We start from the raw sequence: 25,491 nt of genomic DNA, 5'->3' as shown, positions 1-25,491 counted from the left end.
GAGCAGGGAACTTTGTTTACCCTAGCATATATCAATGAATCTTGGGAGCACTGAGGGAAACTGAGGCACACTGATTGATGCACATTGTTGAGTTGGGAAAGCAGAGGAGCAAGAAATAGGACTGCTGATTCCTGAGGGCAAATGCAAGGTCAGTCCTTTATGCAACCCTACTAGACTCAATCTATTGTTGTAGGGATTCTACTTCCCTTCTCATCCTTTTATAATGTCAGAGTGGGAAAGGACCTTGGAAGCCCAGGAATCCATTCTTTTCTTACAAAAGGGGAAACTCGAGTCCAGAGGGGGAAGGGACTTCCCAAGGCCACAAAGTGGTCACAGAGTGAGTTAATGGCAAAGCCTCACCTAGAAGCCAGGTGTTCTGACCACCCTTCTCAAGTATCCATTTCACTTCACCAAGTTGGCTCATTATCCTTGGGGTATGTGGTGCTCTACATTGTAAAGGATACTCAGACCATACCTGCACACTGTTGCCTATGGATAGGAGGAAAAAGAACTATGATCAGTCACTTTCAAAGTAAAACTCAAACTTATCCAGATAACTGCTACAGTCTTGAATTCCGCTGTCTTGGGATTCTGTGACCTTGAAAGAAGTAGAATGATTTCTGGCAAACATGTCTCCAAGGCGTGGACTGAGGGTGCATCCCACCTGGGAGATTACAGCCTTATCAGAAAGTAAACACATAAATCATGAATGTGTTGGGGGGAGGGAATAAAGCATCAAGGCATTGATTTGAAGAAGATGAAGACTGGGATTTGAAGGAAGGAAAATGAATAGAGAACAGATACGGAGAATAAGCCAAATTGTGTTGAAAATGAGGATTGAGTAAGAATGGGGTGGGAATATGATGGGAAAAGGGATATATAGAGCTACAGAAGAGAACGAATGAAGTGTTGGAGGAGCTGAGGTAGTGTAGCCAAGAGAAGAGAAGTTTCAGGGGGCATGGGATCTTCAGAGCTCTAAGGGATTATTAGGGAGAATCGGGGATTTGTGTGGCCACCGGGAGCAGAGCTGAGATCCCTAGGGGAAGTCACACAAAGGAGTTCAGCTACACGCAAGGACTTTCTGAGAGTCAGCGCTGTCTTGAGAGGGAACAGACAGTTTTGATAGGTAGTGAGCTCCTCATTTATGGAAACTTGCAGTCAGGGGCTGTAAGCCTCTGCCAGGGTGCCGCCCAGGGTTGGGCCTTGCTTGGGGGTGGGGCCGGGCCGCCTGGATTTGAAAGGGTGGGGACTGTGAAAGGGGTTGGAGAAAGAGTAGGCCTATGTGTGCGTGTGTGTGTGCGCGCGCGCGCGCGTGTGGGGGGGAGTCCCCCTAGGAGTGCCCAGGCCCAGCCTGACCCCCAAGTGGCTGGTGTGGCGAGGCTGGGCTGGGCGGGGCGAGGCCAGCGGCCGGCAAGAAGGCGGGCGCGAGGGCGGGGAGCAGTGCGGAAGCCCAGCCACATAAAGAAACGGGCGACGCGACAGGGGCGGCTCTTTCCTGGGTGGGGTTTCTGAAGTCGTGGCCCGTTAGCAGGAAGCCGAACAGTTGCCCCAGCGCTAGAGAGGGACCCAATCTGAGCCTCCAGCCCCCAGAGTTTGTGCTGTCTGTACTGTGTGCTCAGCGCTGCCAGACAGCTCCTAGCCGAACTTTATCAACTCTGCCACTTTTGCAGCCACCATGCCTAAGACGGTGAGTACAGGGGATGTGCGCTGCCGCCCTGGGGGCTCTAGCAGACTCTAGTAGCCCCCTGCTGATGGCTATGGGCTTGGCCAGCCATCCGCCCACGCAGAACGCCGCGCCCTCCGCTGAGGCCTGGGTTGGGGAGGAGCGAGAATGGAGTCCTTGTCTGGTGAGCCCTCTCGTGTGAGTGGGTACCCCGCTAGAAGTGGACAGGGCGGGACCGGCCTCTTTCTCAGATTCCAGTTTCCGGCGGCATGTGGGATGAGGCAATAGGGAAGGTTCCTTGGGGACCTCGAGGTCTCCTCTTGCTCCTGATGGTCTGCGGGGGCAGGGGAGGGAAACACTTCCTCCAGTTCAGGAATTGGCGCCTTTCTGGGGACAAGGCTGCTTTGGTCCAGGAGAGGCCATGGGAAAGGTGTAGGAAGTGCAGTGGGCTGATCCAGCACCCTCTTTCACCTTTCTCATAGTCTCCCCTGGAGGCTCCATATGTTTTACACTATTAGAGGAGAAAGAGTTAGTGGAGGACAGAGTTGTGGAGGGACTCATCAGATGCTGTTTGCTTCCACCCAGGATCACTAATACTTCACTTGGAGGAGGAGGTCTACTTTACTTCCTATTGTGGAAGACTGGTTTCTTCCTCTCTCTACCGACAGATTCTTGCCCTTCCCATTGCTTAATGGTTCTTTGTCTCCTTCTATCCCATCCAAATTGTTCTGTGAGGTGTGGATTCTCCCCCCCCCCCAGTAGGGCCACACCTTTCTAGAATGGTGGTAGCTTCTACGATTTGATCCCCACCCCGCTGGCTGTTATGAGAAGAGCAGAAGCCTCCTGGGAGTTGGGCCTAGGGAGGCCGGATGCCCAGAAGGGAGGGGCATGGGAGGGGTGTGCCTGAATAATGAGTCCTACTTGCTTTTGTGCAAGTCATACCAAGAGGTTTCTGGAGCCCTTTTCTTGTTCAGGGAGGCATAGTGACCACCCTGGCTTGCGTCCCTAAGGCCAAGAAGCTTGTGCTTCCCGACCCCTCTCCCTAGAGGACTGTCTGAGCCTTGTAGTGCTGAGATAGTGACTAGTAGCCCTGAGAAGGTCCGAGCGTCCCTGGAGGAGAGACGTGGGGGGCTGGTTCTTTGGGTGTATGCTGAATTTGGTTGCCACGTTGCAATAGTCCAGCCTTTCTGCCAAGTCATTCTTGCCTTTTCAGAACCCTGTCTATTAGAAACACCAAGTTTTCAACAAGCATGTGCTTCTACATTCTCTCTTTTTAAAATTGCTCATGGTTTTATGACATGGAGTTTTTCCCCCCTCCCCCAATACACATAAAGTGACAGAGAATGGTTTTGGAAAGAGAAAGGGAAAAAAAAGCCCACTGCTTCTGCCAACACAGAGGATTATAAAGATCCTTCCAGGAGACTCTTTTTCAGTTTATCTCTCTGTGGGTGGTTTTACCTTAATAGATGGGTGGATCTCTGGGAACAGACTTGCCCCACGATCTCTCTTCACTACTGGCATCTTTCATCCTCAATTCTAAAATATCTCACCTTTAAATACAACTTAGTGGGCCTGGAAATTGTCTCAAACTTGCCTTAACCATCTCATCTCAGTCAGAAGTGGTGAAGAAGATAGCCTGGTGATCCTTTTCCTGGGCTTGGAAAGAGCCTGGAGAATGAGCTGTTTGAGGTCAGGCCTAGGGTACTGAAGGTACCTGAATACTGAAGGTATTTTTTTTTAAAGATTTTATTTATTTGACAGAGAGATCACAAGCAGGCAGAGAGGCAGGCAGAGAGAGAGGAGGAAGCAGGCTCCCCTAGAGAGCAGAGAGCCCAATGCGGGGCTCAATCCCAGGACTCTGAGATCATGACCTGAGCCGAAGGCAGCGGCTTAACCCACTGAGCCACCCAGGCGCCCCCTGAAGGTATTTTTATGCAGATTGACTGAAACTTGAATCAAATTGGAAGGAAAGGGCTGAATTTTGATAGCGTGAAAGCTTTGGAGAATTTTCCATGCTGTTCAGTTCAAGGAATAGTCAACTTTTAGGAGAAACTATATCATGCCTATTAAGACCATAGAATCTTGACCTGAAAAGGACCTCTGAGACTCTCTAGTGCAACTTTCTTCCTCTCCCCACTCCACTATTTCTCTTTTAACTAAGGGAGGATATTGGGCTTACAGAAAAGAACCTACCTAAGAGTACATGGTGAGATAACCAAGACTGGGGCCCAGACTCTTTGATGCTTATCTCAAGGACCCTCTATTCTGCCTCAGTGACTAGGTTCTTTTTTTTTTTTAATATTTTTTTAAAGTTTTTTATTTTATTCATTTGACAGAGAGAGAGAGAGAGAGAGAGAGAGAGAGATCACAAGTAGGCGGAGAGGCTGGCAGAGGGGGAGGGGGAAGCAGGCCCTCCGCTGAGCAGAAAGCCCGATGTATGGCTCCATCCCAGGACCCTGAGATCACGACCCGAGCCGAAGGCAGAGGCTTAACCCACTGAGCCACCCAGGCGCCCTGTGACTAGGTTCTTGAAGTTGAGTCCTCTCTTCTGCCCAAAGCAAACTGCCCCCTGTTCTTAGGACTTCCTGGTCCTCAGATAAAAGGAGGTAGATAATTCAGACATAGTGACATTGGCATTTGGTGGTCTCCTGTTGAGAGTTGGGGGTTTCACAAGGTGCCTCCTGTTACTTTTCTCATTCCTCATCCCAGTGCTGAGGCATCCAGGAGCATATACTAGTTCATTGCATGCCAGCTAGTAACTTTAATGGAGGAAGAAAATTCCCTATTTGCCGCTCCTCCTTCACTAGTTAGGCTATTAGGCTATTTCTGGATTATGACAGATAGGGAAGGGTAGTGGAAAAATCAAATCCGTTCATTCATATGAACCATGTCTACAGTCTGTCCAGAGTTGGTTTCACTTTTACAGCCAATTGTCTCCCTTAGTCAACCCAACCTCTGTTAAATCTGTTAAAACATGCTTCTCTGTACCCTCTCCCTGCCGATTCTTGGATTCTGCTTCTAGTTGCCAGTTTCCTAAGTCTGCCGGAATGAAGAAGCTTATTAACTGACATCTACACTTTCTGCTAAGACGGTTGTTAAAAAAAAAACAAAAAACAAAAAACAACTTTTCCTTTCTCTGCCCTCTTTAAATTTTTTTAGGTCACAAAGTCTTTGGGAGTTTTTGATCTCCCAAAAAGATTGTTTTGAATTTTCAAGGTTTTCTTGAGTTTTTGGTTTGTTAGAGTTGAAAAGGCTCTTCACAACTGTCAAGTCTAACACTTCTAATTTATAGAGGGGGGAAACTGAGGCCCACAGATAAGGAGGGCCTGACCTAGAATAATATAGCATGTCAGTAGCAAAGCCAGAACTTGAATTTAAGTCTTAGAGTATCAGTTTGGTAAGATCTTTTCAATTTGCTGAATTTTTAACCCTAGCTCAGCAGGTCAGGGGGAAGGTTATCAAATGATTGTTGATAGGACCTCCATGTGAGCAGATGTAGAGTCTACCTCCTTAAAGTAGGCTTCTGGATCTGCATTCAGCTAAACTTTAACAGGGACTGTGTGGACTGTTTATTCTCCTGCCATTCCTAGCATTGCTTGAGCCACTCGAGTGGCACTAAAATGGTACTTTGTGAATAGAAGGCAGAATCTCAGTCTTTTAACTCTTGAACCAACCCTGCCTTCAGACTTCAGGGTGGGGCAAAGGATTAGGAATGAAGGTTGTATGTGAGAGAGGGCAGCTCTGGATCCTGAATCTCTCCACCTCTGTTTCTCCAGTTCATTCGGCCCTTTGTGGAAGCATAGATGATAGAGCAGGAACCATCTTGGGGATTTCCTTTAGGCTGTTCCTTGAATAGCCCTTTGGGCAGAGAGGTGCTGGTGGGGCAGGAGGACACTTGAAGGTATCAACTAATCTGTACTTAGTTTTATAGAGGGGAAAGTTTCTCTGTGAGTGGATGACAGAGGCAGTACTGACCACTACTCTGCTAACTCTCCATTATTATCTAGCTGCCTATAACAATAGCTTTGTTTTAGTGGAGTTATTTTTATTTTTTTTCTCTTCCCCCTCTTAGAAGAGTGCTTTCCTGGATGGTGAAGTGATATTTAGAGGTCATCCATCTGGTCTATCTCGCTGACTCTAAATCCAATTCCATAGATGACAGCTATACTTATTCTGAACTCTGTTCTGCTAGTGTTGCTTGGCAACAGTCTATCTAGGTTCCTCTGTATCTTCTTGGGAGTCCCCCTCACTGGAATTTCCAGACTCATGGTCCCCATAGAGGAGAATATTTGGCTACCAACACAATCAGGGTTGGGCCTTTAATGGCTAGAGTTGATGAAAATCGGCCTTATTACAGGTTGGGAACAGTGTGTTTCTGATTTTTCAAAGATAGAACTCAGTTTATTATGTACATCTTTCCCAACTCACAGTATTCTCTCTGCTACCACATCCCACTCTTCTGCCTTCCCCCCCCCAAAAGAATACAAAGGTGGTCTACTTTGGGCCAGTCTAGTGGTCAAGAGGAGAGGTGGTCTTGTCATGATTGGCTGGCTTTGCTATTCATCCCTCCAATTTCATGCTTGATAGAGCTGAAAAACTTTTCAATTTCAGGTTTGGATTTGTGGTATAGGAACAGTCACTTGAAGGGTAGCTCAGGACTCCATTGATTTGGAAATTGGCAAATAACACTGACCTGAGAATTTTTCTTCTTCTCTTTCCATGTGAGAAGAACATCTTCCCTGTCCTCAATAAAGTGATCCAAATGAAGTAAATATTTAGACAAGTCCTTTCTTTAGGCTCTCAGTCTCTCCAATTTGTCATGAAGGAATTGTAAAAGTAATAAGGACACTTAGGGACTTTTCCAGTACTGATATCCTTGAGAGCCTTGATGATACAATTTCAAGCCTCCCATTTCTATGTTTTTTTCCTTCAGACATTTTTTTCCTCAAAATTTGAGTGCCTTCTGTACCAGGCAGTGTGCTTGGCTTTGCTGGGAATACACAGTTCATCAGCACTTGCTAGAATGTACCTTCTTTTGCCCCCTACACCTCTGGGGTACTGTTTTTTTTTTTTTTTAAGATTTTATTTATTTATTTGACAGACAGAGCTCAAGCAGGGGGAGCAGCAGAGGGAGAGGGAGAAGCAGGCTCCCCGCTGAGCAGGGAGCCCATTGTGGGACTCGATCCCAGGACCTGAGCCGAAAGCAGAGGCCCAACCATCTGAGCCACCCAGGCGCCCCTGGAGTACTGTTTTTTCCTGGGTGTTGACTTCAGAATGGAGTTTCTAGCTTGGGAGTTGGTTTGTTTCATTAGTAGCTCTAACAGAAACACTGGCATGAGCCACAGAGCAAATGACCTGGCCTTAAACATTTAGTTCTACCTTTATGTTTTAGATGGGGACAGCAAAGGCCAGAAAAGGGAAGTGATATGAGTAAATGGTAATAAGGTTGGGACTAAAACCCAAGTTGGCTGGCCCCCAGTGTAGGGGAAGAATTTTTTTTTTAAAGACTCATTTATTTTAGAGAGAACATGACCCGTGCTGAAATCAAGTGTCAGATGCCCACCTAACTGAGCCACCCAGGTGCCCCTAGGGAAGGAACTTTTAAGGTCTGCCTTCTAAATCACACTTGGTGCAGGGTGCTCAGTGTTTCCTACCTCTTTGCTGGGGGTGACTTGACCGTAGTGTTATTATGGTAATGGGAAGAGCAATTCTTTCTGAGTGTGTAGAGCTGATCTCAGAGGTTATATGGAGATAGCTCAGGCTCTGACAGTGCCTTTGGGACTGTTTGTAACACTTACCAGGAAGGTAAATGTTTTTTGCTTTGTTTGCAATGAGTGGTAGAAAACAGATGTATGTGTTGAAGGGAAGAAGAGACTAGCCACATTTTCTTGCTTGAGACTGGGCCTCAATTCTCCTTAAAGTCTTTATGGATAGGGGTTATTTCTTTTGTGTATTCATAGCTAGAGGAGTCAGTCATCTTGTCCAGGATCACATAAGTTGGAAAGCAGAATTTGGATTTCCCAGTTACTAAGTTAGTGGTCTCTCACTAACTTGCCTGTCTTGGAAGAATGACTCTATTCACCAAGGTGACACAGACTTCCAGAGAATTGGTTCTGTGGTGATTAAATTAACACGATGGCTGCAGTAGAGTTCCCCTAAATAGCTTCTGCTGTAGCAGGTTTCAGTCAGTGGGTGACTCAGTTTTTCTGGGGCCCCAGAATGACTGTTTTCTCTTCCTGCTCACTCCTCACCCACATTATTGCTTTCTCTTTGCCTTCTTAAATTTTGAGTTCTGACCTCTGTGTATCTGACTCAATGCTCCAGCTTGACCTGTTCCATGAATTAGGAGAACATTATGGTACTTTGGTGGAAGTAGTTGCTGCTGTAGCAGATATTTGAATTCAGACTGGAGTCTCCTGGCCTCAGCCCCTCACTACTCACCTCTAGGTGTTGTAGGCCAAGCCTAAGGTAGGTAGAGAGCTAAAAAAAAAAAAGCCTTTTCAGGACTTCATAGAAAGGTAGCATAGAGTAGTGGGGAAAACACAGCTTCTGGAACCAGACTGCTTAGACTCAAATCCGAGCTCTGTGACCAATTAGTTGTGCAGCCTTGGGCAATTTACTTACCTTGTGTGCCTCATTTTCTTCAACTGTAAAGTGAAGATAATAGTAGTACCTATTTCATAGGGTTGTCCTGAGGCTTAAATGAGGCAATTTTTGTAAAGTGCTTAGAACTGTGCCTAGCATCTACTAAGTTAGATGCAAATGTTTGTTATGATTATTTATGGAACTGAACTATTATATGCCCAACCTTGTGCCAGGTATAAGAAGGGTAAGAAAGAAAGCAGGCAGTTGTATTCTCACCATTTATTGAGTGTTTACTAGGTACTATTTACTATGAGAGAAACAAATGAATGGAGTATATAACAGCTGCCTTCATAGATCTCCTATTTAATTGGAGATTTAGGGCTAACTCACTTAAAAACATTTTGATAAAAATAAATTTTACATGGCATTCTCTATAGATTTTGAGAAGAAGGGGGTTTAATGGGACATGAACAGGGCTTTGAAGGAAGTGTATACTTGGGAGCAGTGGCTGTTCTGAGTGGAAGAGGACGTGGTTTTGGCACATGGATGTAAACCCTAGTCCAGTGCTCTCTTGAAAGTGATTTTGGGGGCTTCTGGGTGGCTCATTTGGTTAGGTATATGTCTTCAGCTCAGGTCATGATCTCAGGGTCCTGGGATCAAGCCCTGAATTGAGCTCCCTGATCAATGGGGTGTCTGCTTCTCTCTCTCTCTCCACCAGCTCATGCTTACGCTCTCTCTCAAATAAATAAATAAAATCTTGAAAAAAAAAAAGAAAGTGAGTTTGTCTGAAATGAAGGAATCATTGAGGTGTTTCAAGGACAGTGACAGAGTACCTGTAAGCATAGACCAAGTTACTCTTTGTAAGGTCAGTTAGAGCCAATAGTTCTGAAGGAGTTTGTTGGGGAAGACTTCACCTTGGGTTTTCTAGAATTGGGTGAATTAACTGAAATAAATATTATTGTCTTTGTTGCCCATGTAGATATTTTGTGTGGCAGAGTATCAGTCAGGGCCTAATGAGGCAGAAAAGTTGAGATGTGGGCATTTGGTCTCACAAAACAAAGTATAATACCAAGAAATCCATTCCTAGATGTGTATTTGGGAGGTGATAGGGGTCAGGGCCTAGAAGGGAGAACAATGCATACTTATCAGGTTTGGTCAACATTTCCCTCCCTCTCTTTAGTACTGGACTCCCTCAAATATCTGGGAAAGGGGGTACCTGGGTGTCACAGTCAGTTAAATTTCTGACTTGGTTTTGGTTCAGTTTGTGATCTCAGGTTCATGAGATCAAGCCCCACGTGGGGATCCTTGCTCAGTGCAGAGTCTGCTTGAGATTCTCTCTCCCTCCACCCCTCCTGCTCGTGCTTTCTCTCCCTAAAATAAATACATAAATCTTAAAAATAATATCTGGGAAGGATCAAGGCTTTATTTTTCTCCAGTGTAGTGTGTTTAGATAAGGTTCCTGATTTTGCTGTCTTGGTCTAATCTGCCCCCTACCACTCACTATCATATCCCCACCCCTCTGTCCTTTTACAGAAATCTCAGCCTGAAAGTTTAGATGAAGTACACCAAGAGGTTCTGATCTGTTATAATCTTTGACTGAGGTTGACTAATCTGAGATATGGAGTTGTAGGACGGGGGTCAAGGTAATAGTGCCATCTATTTGAGTGTCATCAGTTAAGTTGTACAAACCTTTGCAATCTTTGAGGGTGTTTTAAAAAATGTTTTATTTATTTATTTATTTTAGAGAGGGGGAGGCATGAGTAGGGGGAGAGGCCAAGGGAGAAAGAGAGAGAGAATCTCAAGCAGATTCTGCACTGAGACTGGAGCCCACTGGGGAGCTCAATCTCATGACCCTGAGATCATGACCTGAGCCGAAATCAAGAGTTGAGCAACCCAGGCATCCCACTATCTTCAAGGGTTTTAAGTGAGCAAAACTCTCCAAACATCCTTGCAGATATACCTGGGAGATTAATAACTCAGAAATCCCTATGCTGAGAACAAAAGTCACTTAACCTCTTTGCCTTTGAAATTTTCTTTTCTCTAACATGAGACTGTCAATAATAACAAAAATATGTAACCAGAGTAGATCAGAGCCCTCTTCCTCAGGTTTCTTACTCCTCTTGGCACCTGGACCATGGTGGATCTAGAATATGCTTAGTGAGAACATCTGGCATTTTGCTTCAGAGTTATGCTATACCTCTCTGTTGGTACTTGAAAAGCTGCTCCAGCAGAGCCTGAGGGTGGGCCTGGGGAAAACCTCTTTTGGTTATCTTTCTCTTTGCCATAGCCTGGGCATTTTCCTAAGGTTGGGAGTTTGCCTCCTGGCCTTAGGCCAGTTGCCAGAGGAAACCAATGACTAAATGCTTCCTCCCTGTGACGTCAGCTTTTGGAACTTTTCCTGATGATTCCTTACCAGTCAAGTATGCCTTATTTGGTTATTTTCTCCCCCTTCAAATGCCCTTTACCACCTCAACTAGTCCCCTGTTCTTTTTTGCTACAGGAAATGCCTTTCTCAAGTTTATGTAGTGCCACCTGCAAACTTTTTTTTTTTTTGCCCTAGTATAGGGCTTGCTTAGAGTGGGTGGTTGAGGCTCTTTGATGGAGGTGAGGGAGAGGTGGGAGAGAAGAGAGAAAGATGGGAGAGCTCTGCAATAACTGTGATTTCTGCCTTCATTTCTTTCCATTCTTTTTTTTTTTTTAAATCTCTGCAGGCTCTTTTGACCCAGTCTGGTCACCCCTGTCTAGCTTCTTATTTTGATCTCTGACAGCCTAGGTAGCCTTGCTTAACCTAAAAAGGCTCAGAGTGTTGGGGTAGGGTGGGGTCATCCTGCCCTCTCAGCATCTTAAACTATTCCTTTGGAGTAGGTAAAGCCTTCCAGTTAATAAATTCTTTGTGTGCCCTTTGTGTGCCTAAGCTTCTGACTTGGCTCTTCTGAGTGGAATGGATCCAATGTCCCTCTGCCTCCCATCCTCAGTTCTGAGTTGTCTAGCCCTAGGTTAAAAGAGCTGAACTTTCTGACATTTAAAGCTTGACATACTTGTCTGGGTGGTTTTTTTCTTAATGCTTTTTAATAGAAATGGTGCAATGAAAAAAATAGTGTACTTGAAAAGTATATCTGCTTCTTAGTCTCTGCCTGTGTGACCTTGAGCAAGTCATTTCTGCGGGCTATGGTCTTAATATCTGTTTAAAGAGAACATTGGTTTTTCCTGAAATTCTTACTATTTGTGCTCAATCTTTAAGAAGATAGTAAGGCTTCTTGGAAAGAGTGTAACAAAAGAGAGAGCAGTGACTATTTGGAGAAGTTGCCCTTTCTTTACAATGACACTGGGGACATTATTTTTGCCCCCAACTATCCATGTGTAAGTAAACCTCTTTGTTTCAGGGAGCTCTGCTTAGACTAGGTTTTGGATCCACCCACCCCAGAACTCTCTGTGGGCATACTGGCTTGGAGAGACAACTGTTGGCTAAGTGCCTTGGGTGGGGCCTTGGAGTCCAGCCTGCAAACCACAATTGCTGGCTATTTTAGGTCGTTGGTGAATCCAAGAAGAATAGAAGACCCTGGAATTGGTCATTGTTCCACCAGGGAAGGGGGAGGCTAAGAAACAAACCAAAACTGAATGCAAATGAGATTTGACTTCTTTACTCCCTTCCTCCACAACATCCCTCTTCTTAGGGCTATGAAGTTGCTTTTGGCCAAGTCTTAAATTGCTAAGGTCCCCTTCCTTTTCCTCTGTCTGAGTCACTGATATCTATATTGCCCTTGCATGGGGAAAGCTAGGTGATGTGGGCTTGGGAGGAATTTCTAAGGGAGATTGCCACATACCTGGTGTTGAGCCTTCAACTGGTCCTGTATTTTGCGAATATGGCTTTCTTTGGTGTTAGACCTGTGGATCAAAGGAGAGTTTTTTCTGAATTTCTCATCAAGGCCTAATGGGCTGATAGGGCATAAGCAAGTTCCTAGAAATGATGTGGTCTTAGCTGGATTTGTTTTCACCCATCTTCTTCTTCCTCTTTACTGACATTTTGTATAGTTATTATTTATGAATCAAGGATATCAACCACCTAGGAGTTGTCCACGAATTTGATCTTCACTTACCCTGAGTTCCTGGTAGGGAGGTTATAATAGAAGTATTCTTGGTGTTTGTCTTCCTTTGTTTGGGAACAAGTTCTTAGACAGCTTAACCAAAGAAGACTTAGTTGGGTAGAGCTAGGTAGTGCTTTTGGGTGGAAGATTCTTCCTCAAAATTGGGCTGAAATATCCTCCAGGCTGTGTAGGAGCTTTCTGCTGGGTACAGCCACCTTGCTGTCAGCCTTTCCTTTCTAGAGACTTCTCAGGTGGTAGAGTAGAATGACTGTTCATGAAGGAGAATAAGCAAGCAGGTGGATGAGTGAGAAGGGAAGGAAAGAGGAGTCAAATGGAAGAAGAGTAGTTATTTTTATATTTCCCCTTTTTAAAAAATTTTTATTTATTTTTTAATTTCTTTTCAGTGTTCCAGAATTCATTGTTTATGCACCACACCCACTGTTCCATGCAATATGTGCCCTCCATAATAACCACCACCAGGCTCACCCAACTTCCCACCCCCCCAACCCTCAGTTTGTTCCTCAAAGTTGACAGTCTCTCATTTCCCCCTCCCATTTCGCCCAACTCCCTTCTCCTCTCCATCTCCCCATGTCCTCCGTGTTATTCCTTATGCTCCACAAGTAAGCAAAACAAAATGATAATTGACTCTCTCTGCTTGACTTATTTCACTCAGCATAATCTCTTCTAGTCCCATCCATGTTGATACAAAAGTTGGGTATTCATCCTTTTTGATGGAGGCATAATACTCTGTAGTATATATGGACCATATCTTCTTCATCCATTTGTCCGTGAAGGGTGTCTTTGTTCTTTCCACAGTTTGGTGACTGTGACCATTGCTGCTATGAACACTGGGGTACAGATGGCCCTTCTTTTCACTACATCTGTATCTTTGGGGTAAACACCCTGTAGTGCAATTGCAAGGTCATAGGGAAGCTCTATTTTTAATTTCTTAAGGAATCTCCACACTGTTTTCCAAAGTGGCTGCACCAACTTGCATTCCCAAAAGTGTAAGAGGGTTCCCTTTCCTCCACATCCTCTCCAACACATGTTGTTTACTGTCTTGTTAATTTTGGCCATTCTAAGTGGTGTAAAGTGGTATCTCAATGTGGTTTTGATTTGAATCTCCCTGATGGCTAGTGATGTTGAACATTTTTTCATGTGTCAGTTAGCCATTATATTTCCCCTTTTTATAAAACACAACATGACATATGACAGAGTTTAGTAAGTGGAGAAATCTTCCATTAAACCCACCATTTAACATAGTAATTATTATTTATTTATATTTCTTGTCATAGCTCATATAATAATTTTCCATGGTGCAGTCATTATATATATAAAAAAGTACTACTACTTTATCCTTACTTAATATATCACTAAAAGCTTAAGTAAATGCTGCTTAGTTTTTGAAAATGAACACTTTCATGGTTTTATAAAATTCCATCCAGTGGCTATGCCATAATTTACTATTACTCTTTTGGGAGTCATTTAGATTAGTCCCAGCATTTTCCAGCATTTATAACACAGCAGTAAATGTGAGAAGAGAAAATCTAAACCCCTTAGCATAATATATATAGAAAGCCATTTGATGCCGGGATCCATCCTAGCTTACTTTCTGGACTTACCTCCCCAGATGTATGCTATACTATGGCTTTGTGGGATCAAGGTTTTCTAAGTAAGCCATACCTTTTATACCTTTCAGCTCTAGCATATGTCTTCCCTTTCAGTTTGAAATGTCAAGTGTGTCTTCTTCACCTCCTTCCACTCCATGTCACCTCCACTGGAAGCTTTCTTTAATATACTCCTAGGTAGTTAGTATTCGTTATACCATCCTCTGTGTGTGGACTGTACTTCCTTTATAAGAACTTCTGTTATGATATTTAACATGTGGTGTTGCAACCATCTAGGCTCCCAGACTTTCTCCTTCAGTAAACTCATGGACTTGAAAGTTTCTAACTACTCTGCCTCAAGAAGGGGCTCTTGTCCAGGTGGAGGTGGTTAGGGATGGGCAGGTCTTTGAAGAATGTATAGTCACTGGCAGACATAGAGAGAGAGAAGCAGCAATAATGTATGAAAGGGATCCAAGAGTGTTGAATTAGAACCTGGTAGGACATACAGGACACTAGTAATAGAAAAAATACACCTTGGAGGAGGGAAAGATAATTAACACCTACAGGGCAGAGAGACTCCTTGAGAGAGTTTTGTTGGCCTTGACCCACCAGTGCAAACTTCCTAAACATTTCAGATCTCAGTTTCCTATCTGCGATATGGAAAGAGTGATAACACCCTACTTCTTAGGGTTATGGCAAAGATTCAGGCACTAATGCATCTGAAAGTGCTCTGTGAGGTGTGGGGTACAGAGGAGGGAAGGTAGGCTGAGGCTATCCCAGAATTTTTCTAGTTGTCCTCTTAAAGTTCTTTCCTTGTGTGTTCCCTATTAAGCTTCTGAGCCCAGAAAGACAGATGCTATGGTTTCCCTGAGCAAGACCCACAGCTTGGTACTTTAGTAGAAGGTATGCAGGGAAGTCCCATTTCCCCACTCTTGTAAGCAGGGTGGCTCCAGCTGGCCCTAGTGCAGCCCTACTCAAGAATAGCCCCAAGGGGCTGGAAAGGGAGGTGCCACCTTCTCTCTAGCTCTTTAGCATCAAATGGATAGTACTACAGTAGAAGTTTTCTTTGGAGGTAGAAGTATTTATAGAAGCTGCAGTGAAGCTGGGTACCTTTCAGGCCTCCTGGCCCCAAACCTGCCATGGGTAGAAGGAAGGGTATCTGTGTCTGTCACTGACTATATATTATTCAAAGACTTGCCCATCCACCTGTCTTGGGCAAATCGCTCATGGGCAACCATCCAAGCCAGATTCAAGGTCTTTGGATGTGTTTTGTTTTCTCCACATACTACTGTGGCATTTTGCTGCTGTTGTGGCCATTTGAAAACCCTTAAGTAACCCAGGACTTGTTTTATAAAGGAAGCAAATTATATGAACCTATGGAAGATCTATTAATTATAAAATACAACAAGGGGAAGGACTTGCTCAAGGTCCCATAGTCAGGGACAGAATCAGGTCTTAAAGCCAGGACTCTCAGGAGTGTGTTCCTTCCATTCTATCAGCCTATGACACTAAGAATGTTTAAACTTCATGAGAACAGGGAGAGTTTCCCACTACTCATTGTATCCCAGTACCTAGTACAATGCCTGGCATAGAGGAGGTACTCAAAAAATATATGTTGAATAGGTACATTAGTAGCTACTATTGTCAAGTTGGATTGTGTTTCACAGACTTCTTTGGCTAAGTCTACTAGAAAGCCAAACAACAATTTCAGTGGTGCACTAGAAATTACCTAATGTAAACCCAGCTGGGCCCTGGAAGAATGGAGCTGAGTAGTGCCAAGGAATGGGGAGGAGTGGTCCCTCAGGTGTACCTTAGAGAACCTGTTTACCTGTGAGCGGTCAGCTAGTTCACAGACAATTCCCATTCACCGTTTTATGTCTTCACAAAATATTGGTAGCATTCACAAGGGAGAATATTTGAATCAAAGTTTTTGGTGGATTCTAATAGCAGCCATGCAAGCATTTCTATATGCCTTTGTGAAGCAACCTACACTTTGGTTCTAGAGTACATATTTGAAACATTACCCCATTTTTAAAGATTTTTTAAAAATTTATTCATTTGAGAGAGATACAGAGACAGAGGACAAGCAAGGGGAGAGCCAGAGGGAGAGGGAGAAGCAGACTCCATGATGAGCCAGGATCCCAACGTGGGGCTTGATCCCAGGACCTGGAGCTCATGACCTGAGCCTAAGGCAGATGCTTAACCATCTGAGCCACCCAGTTTTTAAATTTACCCCTACCCAATTTTTAAATTTAATTTTTTTTGTGTGTGTGCTGCTCACTGTGCTATAGCCAGCAGGCAGGGATGCCTTGTATTACCTAATCCTTAGAGGTATGTGCTCTTGAGGTTTAGGGATTGAGTTGACTCCTATGCTCAGGGATGGGGAGGACCAGGCACAGATCAAGGAAGATAGCAGGGAAGATCTATAGATATCATTTTGGGGGCACTCAGCATCTGTGTTCTCCTGTTGCCACTGTTGCCACCACCACTGCCACAGCCATTACCTTTGCTGCCTTAGGGCCCAGAGCTGCATATCTTTGCAGATTTGGGCATATTTTAATCAAGGTTGGCTAATCAGGGGAGCAATAGAAGGTACTCATTTTCCTACCCATTTCTGAGAGTAGGGTGTGGCTAGCATTTGGGAGGTTTATGTTGAAGCCTACTAGATATAGTTGGGTGCTCCAAAATAGGTAAGTCCCTCTGAAGGTCATCTTGTCTTTAAATAATTTCTCATCTGTTCTTAAAGTGCTGAGATAGACACCATATAGGGTATATTAACAGTCTGTGCTGCTTGGTAGGGCATAGTTAAAAAGACTATTACAATTTATGATTTGGCTTTTTTTTATTATGAAACTAAGATATATTTGCTGTGAGAAATGAAATAGTACAAAAAAAGGAGAATTCCTTGTCTTCTGACCCTGACTATTCTTTAGAGATAACGACCACTTACCAGTTACATGAACTTAGAGTCCTTTGTAAATGTATTTATACACATATGATTTTAAATACATGCATAACACAAATCCATACTGTTCTGCATTTTTTACTTATTTTGTGGTGGCCATCTTCTCATGTCAAATCATATTTTAATGTCTATATGATAGACTCATTAATAAGCAAGTTATCAAATGGGTGGAACACATAAAATCTACATGAAAGAAAAGGACCCATGTTCTTTGTTTAGTGGAAAATGAAGAAGACATTTTATTTACCTGCCAGAGAAAGAAAGGCTTCTTGGAGAAGGCAGGAATTGTGGACCATTCTATTAGCATGAAGGATAGGATGAGGAAAGTTATTTCCCTTTCCAAGCCCCTCATCTCAAGATTGCTGTGCTTTCATCTGTGTGTAAATAATCTTAGTGGAATGCCTAGCCACTTTCCTCTGTTTTACGTGGACCCTTTCTCTTGCATTTTTGCCACTTTGGAGTAGCTTGAGTCCAAACAGTACCTGACTGAGAACCCTGTTTCCTAGAAGACCTCTGGCTGCCTTAGTTGTTTAAGGTTAAGGAAAGAAGCTGTGTGTGTGTAGTAGTAGGCGGGGTAGTGTTGGTGGTCACATGCCTTTCCAGTTTTCCCCAGAGAAGAGCATTGAAGTTGGATTAGAATCCTCCCCACCACTCATAGGTATCAGGGATCTTGTTCAGGTTGCAGAAAAGTGGAACTTTGCAGAGTATTCAGTTATAATTAAGCCATCTGGTTGAAGAGTTGAGGAAGATAGTGATTTTTGAACTACAAAAATATATATACACTATATTTGGAAAATAAATTTAGCCCAGCAGCTGCCCCTGGTCTTAGAAGCTTGCTAGCTTGAAGATATTGATCATGTTGAAAGAAGCCAGACAGGTCCAATGAGGACAAGTAGAAATTACCAGATATGCAAGATATCTTCTGCCCACTCATGGCATGCCCCTCCCTTCTCTTGTCTCTTAGTTCCCAGACTTTCACAGTGGATGGAACAGAGTTTTTGCTTATCCAGCCTTTAATCCTGGAGCCTCTGACACCAGAGGTTAACCTTGATTCAGACAGACCTACAGGCTGCAGCAGGTGCCATCGCCTTCTTCTTTAGATAAACAGGAAGCTGCCTGAAGATTCTGAGTGATTGGAACTTTCTGAATCTTATGGAGCAAGGAGAGCAAGGCTCTGAGAGAGAACTCCAAAAAGGGAAAGGGGATGACACTTGCGATACTTTATTCCTTGCGCTATTTGGGTCAAAAATATCTTCAGGCATTGATTGTAGGCCAAGCTTGCAAGAGGTTCTGTATTTTAGCATATTGGCTGTGTGACCTCAGGGAAGTCCCTTAACTTCCCTGTGCCTCCCATTCTTCATTGGTAAAGTGGAGATGATAATGCTAGCCTCAGAGTTGGTGGGAAACTTGGATAAGATAAAACTGGAAAACCCTCGAATGTTAATTCTGTAGAAAATCAACATACAGGATTCAAGTCCTCAGAGATGCTTAAGTCACGTTTTAACAGCCTCTGTTGACAAAGGCAGTAGAGTGCCAGTGGATGAAAGACTTTCACCTCATGATTAAGAATGGTTATCCTTATTTCTAAATAAGTCAATCGGAGAAAACAACTATCATATGATCTCCCTGATATGAGGGAGAGGAGATGCAACATGGGGGCTTAAGGGGGTAGGAGAAGAGTAAATGAAACAAGATGGGATTGGGAGGGAGACAAACTATAAGTGACTCTTAATCTCACAAAACAAACAGGGTTGATGGGGGGAGGGGGCTTGGGAGAGGGGGGGTGGGGTTATGGACATTGGGGAGGGTATGTGCTATGATGAGTGCTGTGAAATGTGTAAACCTGGCGATTCACAGACCTGTACCCCTGGGGATAAAAATATATTATATGTTTAAAAAAATAAAATTAATAAAAAATAAAGCAAGTGGAAATAGCTCCTCATTTACTGGAGTGTTAAAAATCCTTTTAAAAATAAATATATGTATGATTTAAAAAAAAAAAAAGAATGGTTATTCTTAAAAGGGTAAGCCTCAGTTACTAGGAAGAGATCATTCCCGTGAAACAACTCATTTATAAACCATCCGGGACCAGTGATGCATTGCCGTATAATCAGCTCTCAACTAACCATAACAACACTTTCTTCTTCCAGTTACCTACACTGGCTTTCCTAAGCCGTGTAAGCCCAGGGAATGCAAACCCTCTTTGCTCTTCTTACAGTCCAAACAAGAATAATTAGTTAGGGAAATATAGTCCAAAGAATTTCCCAGACATAAAGTGGTTAGAGTGCTACTGCTGAGTTGTCCATAGGGTATTACTCTTTTTTTAATGATATTTTTCCACTTTATTCTGGGAAATACTTTTTATTTATTTTTTTTTTTTTGGTAAGCTTATAGTTTGTATTTTCTTAAACTTTTTTTTTTATTTTTTCAGTGTTCCAAGATTCACTGATTATGCATCACACCCAGTGCTCCATCCAATATGTGCCCTCCTTAATACTCACCACCAGGCTCACCCAATTCCCCACACCCTCCCCTCCAAAACCCTCAGTTTATTTCTCAGAGTCCACAGTCTATCATGGTTCTTCTCCCCCTCTAATTTCCCCCAACTCCCTTCTCCTTCTCCCAGTGTCCTCTGTGTTATTCCTTATGCTCCACAAGTAAGTGAAACCATATAATAATTGACTCTCTCTGCTTGACTTATTTCACTCAGCATAATCTCCTCCAGTCTCATCCATGTTGATACAAAAGTTGAGTATTCATCCTTTTTGATGGAGGCATAATATTCCATGGTATATATGGACCATATCTTCTTTATCCATTCATCTGTTGAAGGGGACTTTATCCACTCATCTGTTGAAGGGCATCTTGGCTCTTTCCACAGTTTGGCAACTGTGGCCATTGCTGCTATGAACATTGAGGTACAGATGGCCCTTCTTTTCACTACATCTGTATCTTTGGGGTAAATACCCAGTAGTGCAATTGCAGGATCGTAGGGTAGCTCTATTTTTAATTTCTTAAAGATTGTCCATGCTGTGGCTGCACCAACTTGCATTCCCACCAACAATGTAAGAGGATTCCCCTTTCTCCACATCCTCTCCAACACTTGTTGTTTGTCTTGTTAATTTTGGTCATTCTAACTGGTGTAAGTAAGGTGGTATCTCAATGTGGTTTTGACTTGAATTTCCCTGATGGCTAATGATGATGAACATTTTTTTGGGGTGTTGAGTTTGAGAAGTTCTTTATGGATCTTGGATATCAGCCCTTTGTCTGTAGTGTCATTTGCAAATATCTTCTCCCATTCCGTGGGTTGCCTTTTTGTTCTGTTGACTGTTTCTTTTGCTGTGCAGAAGCTTTTGTTCTTGATGAAGTCCCAAAAGTTCATTTTTGCTTTTGTTTCCTTTGCATTTTGATAGATGTTTTGAAAGAATTTGCTGTGGCCAGTGTCAAAGAGTTTACTGCCTATGTTCTCTTCTAGGATTTTCATAGATTCCTGCCTCACGTTGAGGTCTTTTATCCATTTTGAATTTATCTTTGTGTATGGTGTAAGAGAATGGTCATGTTTCCTCTATACATAGCTGTCCAATTTTTCCCAGCACCATTTATTGAAGAGACTGTCTTTTTTCCATTGGATATTTTTTCCTGCTTTGTCAATTATTTGACCATAGAGTTGCAGGTCCATATCTGGGCTCTCTACTCTGTTCCACTGGTCTATGTGTCTGTTTTTGTGCAGGTGACATGAAACTTTATGTGGAAAACCCAGAAGACTACATCCCCAAACTACTAGAACTCATTTAGCAATTCAGTAATGTGGCAGGATACAAAATCAATCTACTGAAATCAGTTGCTTTCTTATACGCTAACAATGAAAATACAGAAAGGGAAATTAAAGAATCAATTCCATTTACTATAGCACCAAGAACCATAAGATACCTGGGAATAAACCTAACCAAAGACGTAAAGGATCAGTACTTGAGGAACTACAGAATGCTCATGAAAGAAATTGAAGAAGACACAAAATGATGAAAAAGAATTCCACGATCGTGCAGGAGAATAAATATTGTTAAAATATCTATACTGCCCAGAGCAATCTATACTTTCAGTGCCATCCCGATCAAAATTCCACCAGCGTTTTTGAAAATGCTGGAACAAATAATCCTAAAAATTTGTATGGAACCAGATAAGACCCTGAATTGCTAAGGAAATGTTGAAAAAGAAAAAGAAAACTGGGGGCATCATGTTGCCTGATTTCAAGCTTTACTACAAAGCTGTGATCACCAAGACAACATGGTACTGGCACAGGGTATTACTCTTATGCTGATGTGGATAACTGACCTTAACCAAAAGGAAAACAGTGAATTTGGCTTCTGAAACAAGGAAAGACATAGGCTTCTACTTTCCTGACCATTTGTGCCCTCATTAGCATCCTTCTAGTCTATGAACTCAGATAGGGGTGACAAATTTATAAGACTGGGATTGACAGAGGGAGGTATCCTTTCAAAGAGTGGAGATAGAAGAGACCATGTATGAGATTGTCCTACATAGACATTATTCCAGGGGGGTTTGAACTGTTCTCCTTTCCACACTCTATTGGGATTCAACCTTTGTCAAGGGAGCCAAGACTGAAGAAATCTTGATAAAGCTTTTAGAGACCCATCTAGGTGAGTTCCTCTGAAACCTCTAGCTGTTGAGCAGCCCAGAAAAAGGAATGCTTGGGTGAGGAAGCTGGGATAGAGTTACAAATTAAGAGGATAGCTATCTGCTCTCCACATAGTTCCCTGTTGACAGATGTGAATTGAAGGAATCCTTTTACAGGTTGGCTAGTATTGCCCTGCAATTATTTTCCAGTGTTCCTAGCTTTACTTATCCCTTGCCTGGACAAAAACAAAACAAAACAAAACAAAACAAAACAACACAACACAACAACAACAACAACAAAAACCAACAAGGTCTCCAACACAAATACTGATAATTCTCTGTGTTTGTGATATGCATCATAGCTGTCAAAACCCTTTTTACCAGTGTTATGTCATTTGATATTTATTAGCTCTCTCCACTTGGCAGGTTAGGAATTAATGTCACCGTATTTTCATATGGAAACATAGACTCTGCAAAAATTACTCAGCTAATGAATAAGGGAGATAGGACTTGAGTGGGAAACAGAAGACTTTAGCTTTTGACTCTGTATAAGGTGGAGTATGGGAAGGGGAGATAAATGTTGTTTCACAGAGGCCTGAACTTAAGCTCTAGTCATAGTTAGGCCAGAGTTCTAAGGCTAGAAAGGAAGTTTCAAGTTTAAACATGAGGTCCTTCCCCTGTACCAATAGTTGCTCAACCTCCCTTTAGTTTCTCCTTCTAATATATCACAAGTCAAGAATAAAGTTTAGAGAGAATTCTAGTAATTGAGATTGGTGTGTGGATGGCCATCTGTCAGTTGTTTATGTTCTACCTGTTTGGGGTCTAGCCTGACTCTTGTTTTGTAGCTGGTATCCTGTGTCACCCTTCTTGCTAGTGTCAAACCACTGCTTTCAAGTCTAGTCAAGCTTTCCACCTGGTTGAGCCAGTAACTTACTTGGTTTTGCCTTACTTCTGAACACATAGATGTTGCCTGCAATGAGAATTGTTTGGGGACTGCTTTGACCTAGCTAATGTAGCATCTTGTTTGTACCTTGGGATCATGAACATTGGTCCAACTTGTTGAATGGAGGAGGTGCTGGGGAATTGTGAGAAGAGCACCCTTCTGGAGTTGAAGAGGTGGACTTTTGTCTGGGCTCTGCTGCTAGCTTTCCAGAGTAACATTGGCCTTTTGAGGCCATAGTCTGTTCTACAAGGAGTTGGTTTGCCTAATCTCTGAGGGCCATTCCTGTTCTGAAAGTCTGTTATTTACTCAGAAATGTTATATTCCCCTGACAGTGGACATGGGTCTGCTCACCTTGAGTAGAAGGTTGGTGGCGGCTTCTTCTTCTTCTTCTTCTTTTCAAATAATGCACCCAATGGCTTGGATTGCATTTTTTTAAATGTTATGTTAGTCATCATAGAGTACATCATTAGTTTTTGATATAGCATTCAATGATTCATTATTTACATATAACACCCAGTGTTCCTTACAACACATGTCCTCCTTAATACCCATCACCACAAGCTTCTTCTATGGTAGGGAAGGGGATTATGTTTCAAGTCCTCCCTGGGGCCCAAGAAGGTGTTTAATGTGGAGACCCGGCAATTCCAGGAGGACATCTTGGTTTCTTTTCACCCACCAGCCTCCAAAAGAACTTTTTATTTGGGAAGAAAGGTGACTAGGAGCTTTAGGCTGGATATAACACATATTGCATTCTGTGGGACCCAATAAGTATATCTTTTCACTACTAGATGGGGAACCCTTTGAAGTAAGGGCTCGTCATAATCTTTGTATTCTCAGTACCCAGTACTCTGCCCCACACTTTGCAGGTACTCAGTAACTGCTGAATTTTCTTCTCCTATTTCTCCCTTGAGTCAGACTAGATTCTCTGGAAACCTTCCATCTCCAGAGGAAAGACTCTACAAGCTAATGGGGAGAAAAGGGTTACATCTGAGTATTGGCCATTAGTGGTACCCCTTGTATCCAGAAGCCCATAGTTCTTAGTAGTAGCTGATTTAAAGGTATATATGCTTTCACACATACATCTTTTTCTTTTCTTTCTTTTTTTCTACAGAAGGGGTAAATGTGAGGACCCGGGGCATGGAGTGGGAGGTCAGAAGGTGGGCTTCTGAATGGATGTTTTTTCTCACCACTTCCTTATGAGAGAAGTGCTAACTGGACCATGAGGATCCTAGACCTAGTACAGAGGAGAAAGGCTTGTGTGCAGTGTTGACTACTAATAGAGGTCTTTAGCCTTGGAACTTTGTGGTTGGCACTAATTTCATTTATTTTAATTTCTTTTCAGTGTTCCAGAATTCATTGTTTATGCACCACACCCAGTGCTCCATGCAATAGGTGCCCTCTATAATACCCACGACTAGGCTCACCCAACACCCCACCCCCTCCAAAACCCTCAGTTTGTTTCTCAGAGTCCACAGTCTCTCGTGGTTCGTCTCCCCCTCCAATTTCCTTCAGCTCACTTCTCCTCTCCATCTCCCCATGTCCTCCATGTTATTCCTTATGTACCACAAGTAAGCGAAACCATATGATAATTGACTCTCTCTGCTTGACTTATTTCACTCAGCATAATCTCCTCCAGTCTCATCCATGTTGATTCAAAAGTTGGGTATTCATGCTTTCTGATGGAGACATAATATTCCATGGTATATATGGACCATATCTTCTTTATCCATTCATCTGTTGAAGGGCATCTTGGCTCTTTCCACAGTTTGGCAACTGTGGCCATTGCTGCTATGAACACTGGGGTACAGATGGCCCTTCTTTTCACTACATCTGTATCTTTGGGGTAAATACCCAGTAGTGCAATTGCAGGGTCATAGGGAAGCTCTGTTTTTAATTTCTTAAGGAATCTCCACACTGTCTTCCAAAGTGGCCAGGTGGGATTTATCCATGGGATGCAGGGTTGGTTCAACATTTGCAAATCAATCAATGTGATAGAACAAATCAATAAGAGAAGAGAGAAGAACCACATGGTCCTCTCAATTGATGCAGAAAAAGCATTTGACAAAAATACATCTGTTCCTGATTAAAACAATTCAAAGTATAGGGATAGAAGGAACATTCCTCAACTTCATAAAATCTATCTGTGAAAAACCCACAGCGAATATCATCCTCAATGGGGAAAAGCTGACAACCTTCCTTTTGAGATCAGGAACATGACAAGGATGCTCACTCTCGCCACTGTTGTTCAACATAGTAGTAGAAGTCCTAGCAACAGCAATCAGACAACAAAAAGAAATAAAAGGTATTCAAACAGGCAATGAAGTAGTCAAACTCTCTCTCTTCACAGATGACATGATACTTTATATGGAAAACCCAAAAGAAATTGAGGAAGACACAAAAAGATGGAAGATCATTCCATGCTCATGGATTGGAAGAATAAATATTGTTAAAATGTCTATACTGCCTAGAACAATGTATACTTTCAATGCCATTCCAATCGAAATTACACCGGCATTTTTCAAATAGCTGGAACAAACAATCCTAAAATTTGTATGGAATTAGAAGAGACCTTGAATTGCTAAGGAAAGGTTGAAAAAGAAAAAACAAAGTTGGGGTTATCACGTTGCCTGATTTCAAGCTTTACTATCAAGCTGTGATCACCAAGATAGCATGGTACCGGCACAAAAACAGACACATAGACCAGTGGAACAGAGTAGAGAGCCCAGATATGGACCCTCAACTTTATGGTCAAATAATCTTTGACAAAGCAGGAAAAAATATACAGTGGAAAAGAGACAGTTTCTTCACTAATTTCATTCTTTTTTTTTAAATTTCTTTTCAGCGTAACAGTATTCATTGTTTTTTGTTTGTTTGTTGTTTTATAATTTTTTATTTTTTCAGCGTAACAGTATTCATTATTTTTGCACCGCACCCAGTGCTCCATGCAATCCGTGCCCTCTCCAATACCCACCACCTGGATCCCCCAACCTCCCACCCCCTGCCCCTTC

At 42.8% G+C, this 25,491-nt stretch overlaps 1 protein-coding gene across 1 annotated transcript in view; it reads left to right on the top strand.

Annotated features, from left to right (window-relative positions):
- Nucleotides 1–1,418: 1,418 nt before the first annotated feature.
- Nucleotides 1,419–25,491, top strand: part of LOC111139321 (moesin) — an 80,584-nt gene continuing 56,511 nt past the window's right edge. The window contains exon 1 of the mRNA XM_022491580.1: nt 1,419–1,687. Coding sequence (XP_022347288.1) covers nt 1,676–1,687 — 12 coding nt within the window. The 5' untranslated portion in view covers nt 1,419–1,675. The remainder of the gene's footprint in view (nt 1,688–25,491) is intronic.

This window comes from Enhydra lutris, unplaced genomic scaffold (assembly GCF_002288905.1).
Source record: "Enhydra lutris kenyoni isolate GAN:26980312 unplaced genomic scaffold, ASM228890v2 scaffoldscaffold100, whole genome shotgun sequence".
NCBI lineage: Eukaryota > Metazoa > Chordata > Mammalia > Carnivora > Mustelidae > Enhydra > Enhydra lutris.
This window is presented reverse-complemented; position numbering and strand designations above follow the sequence as displayed.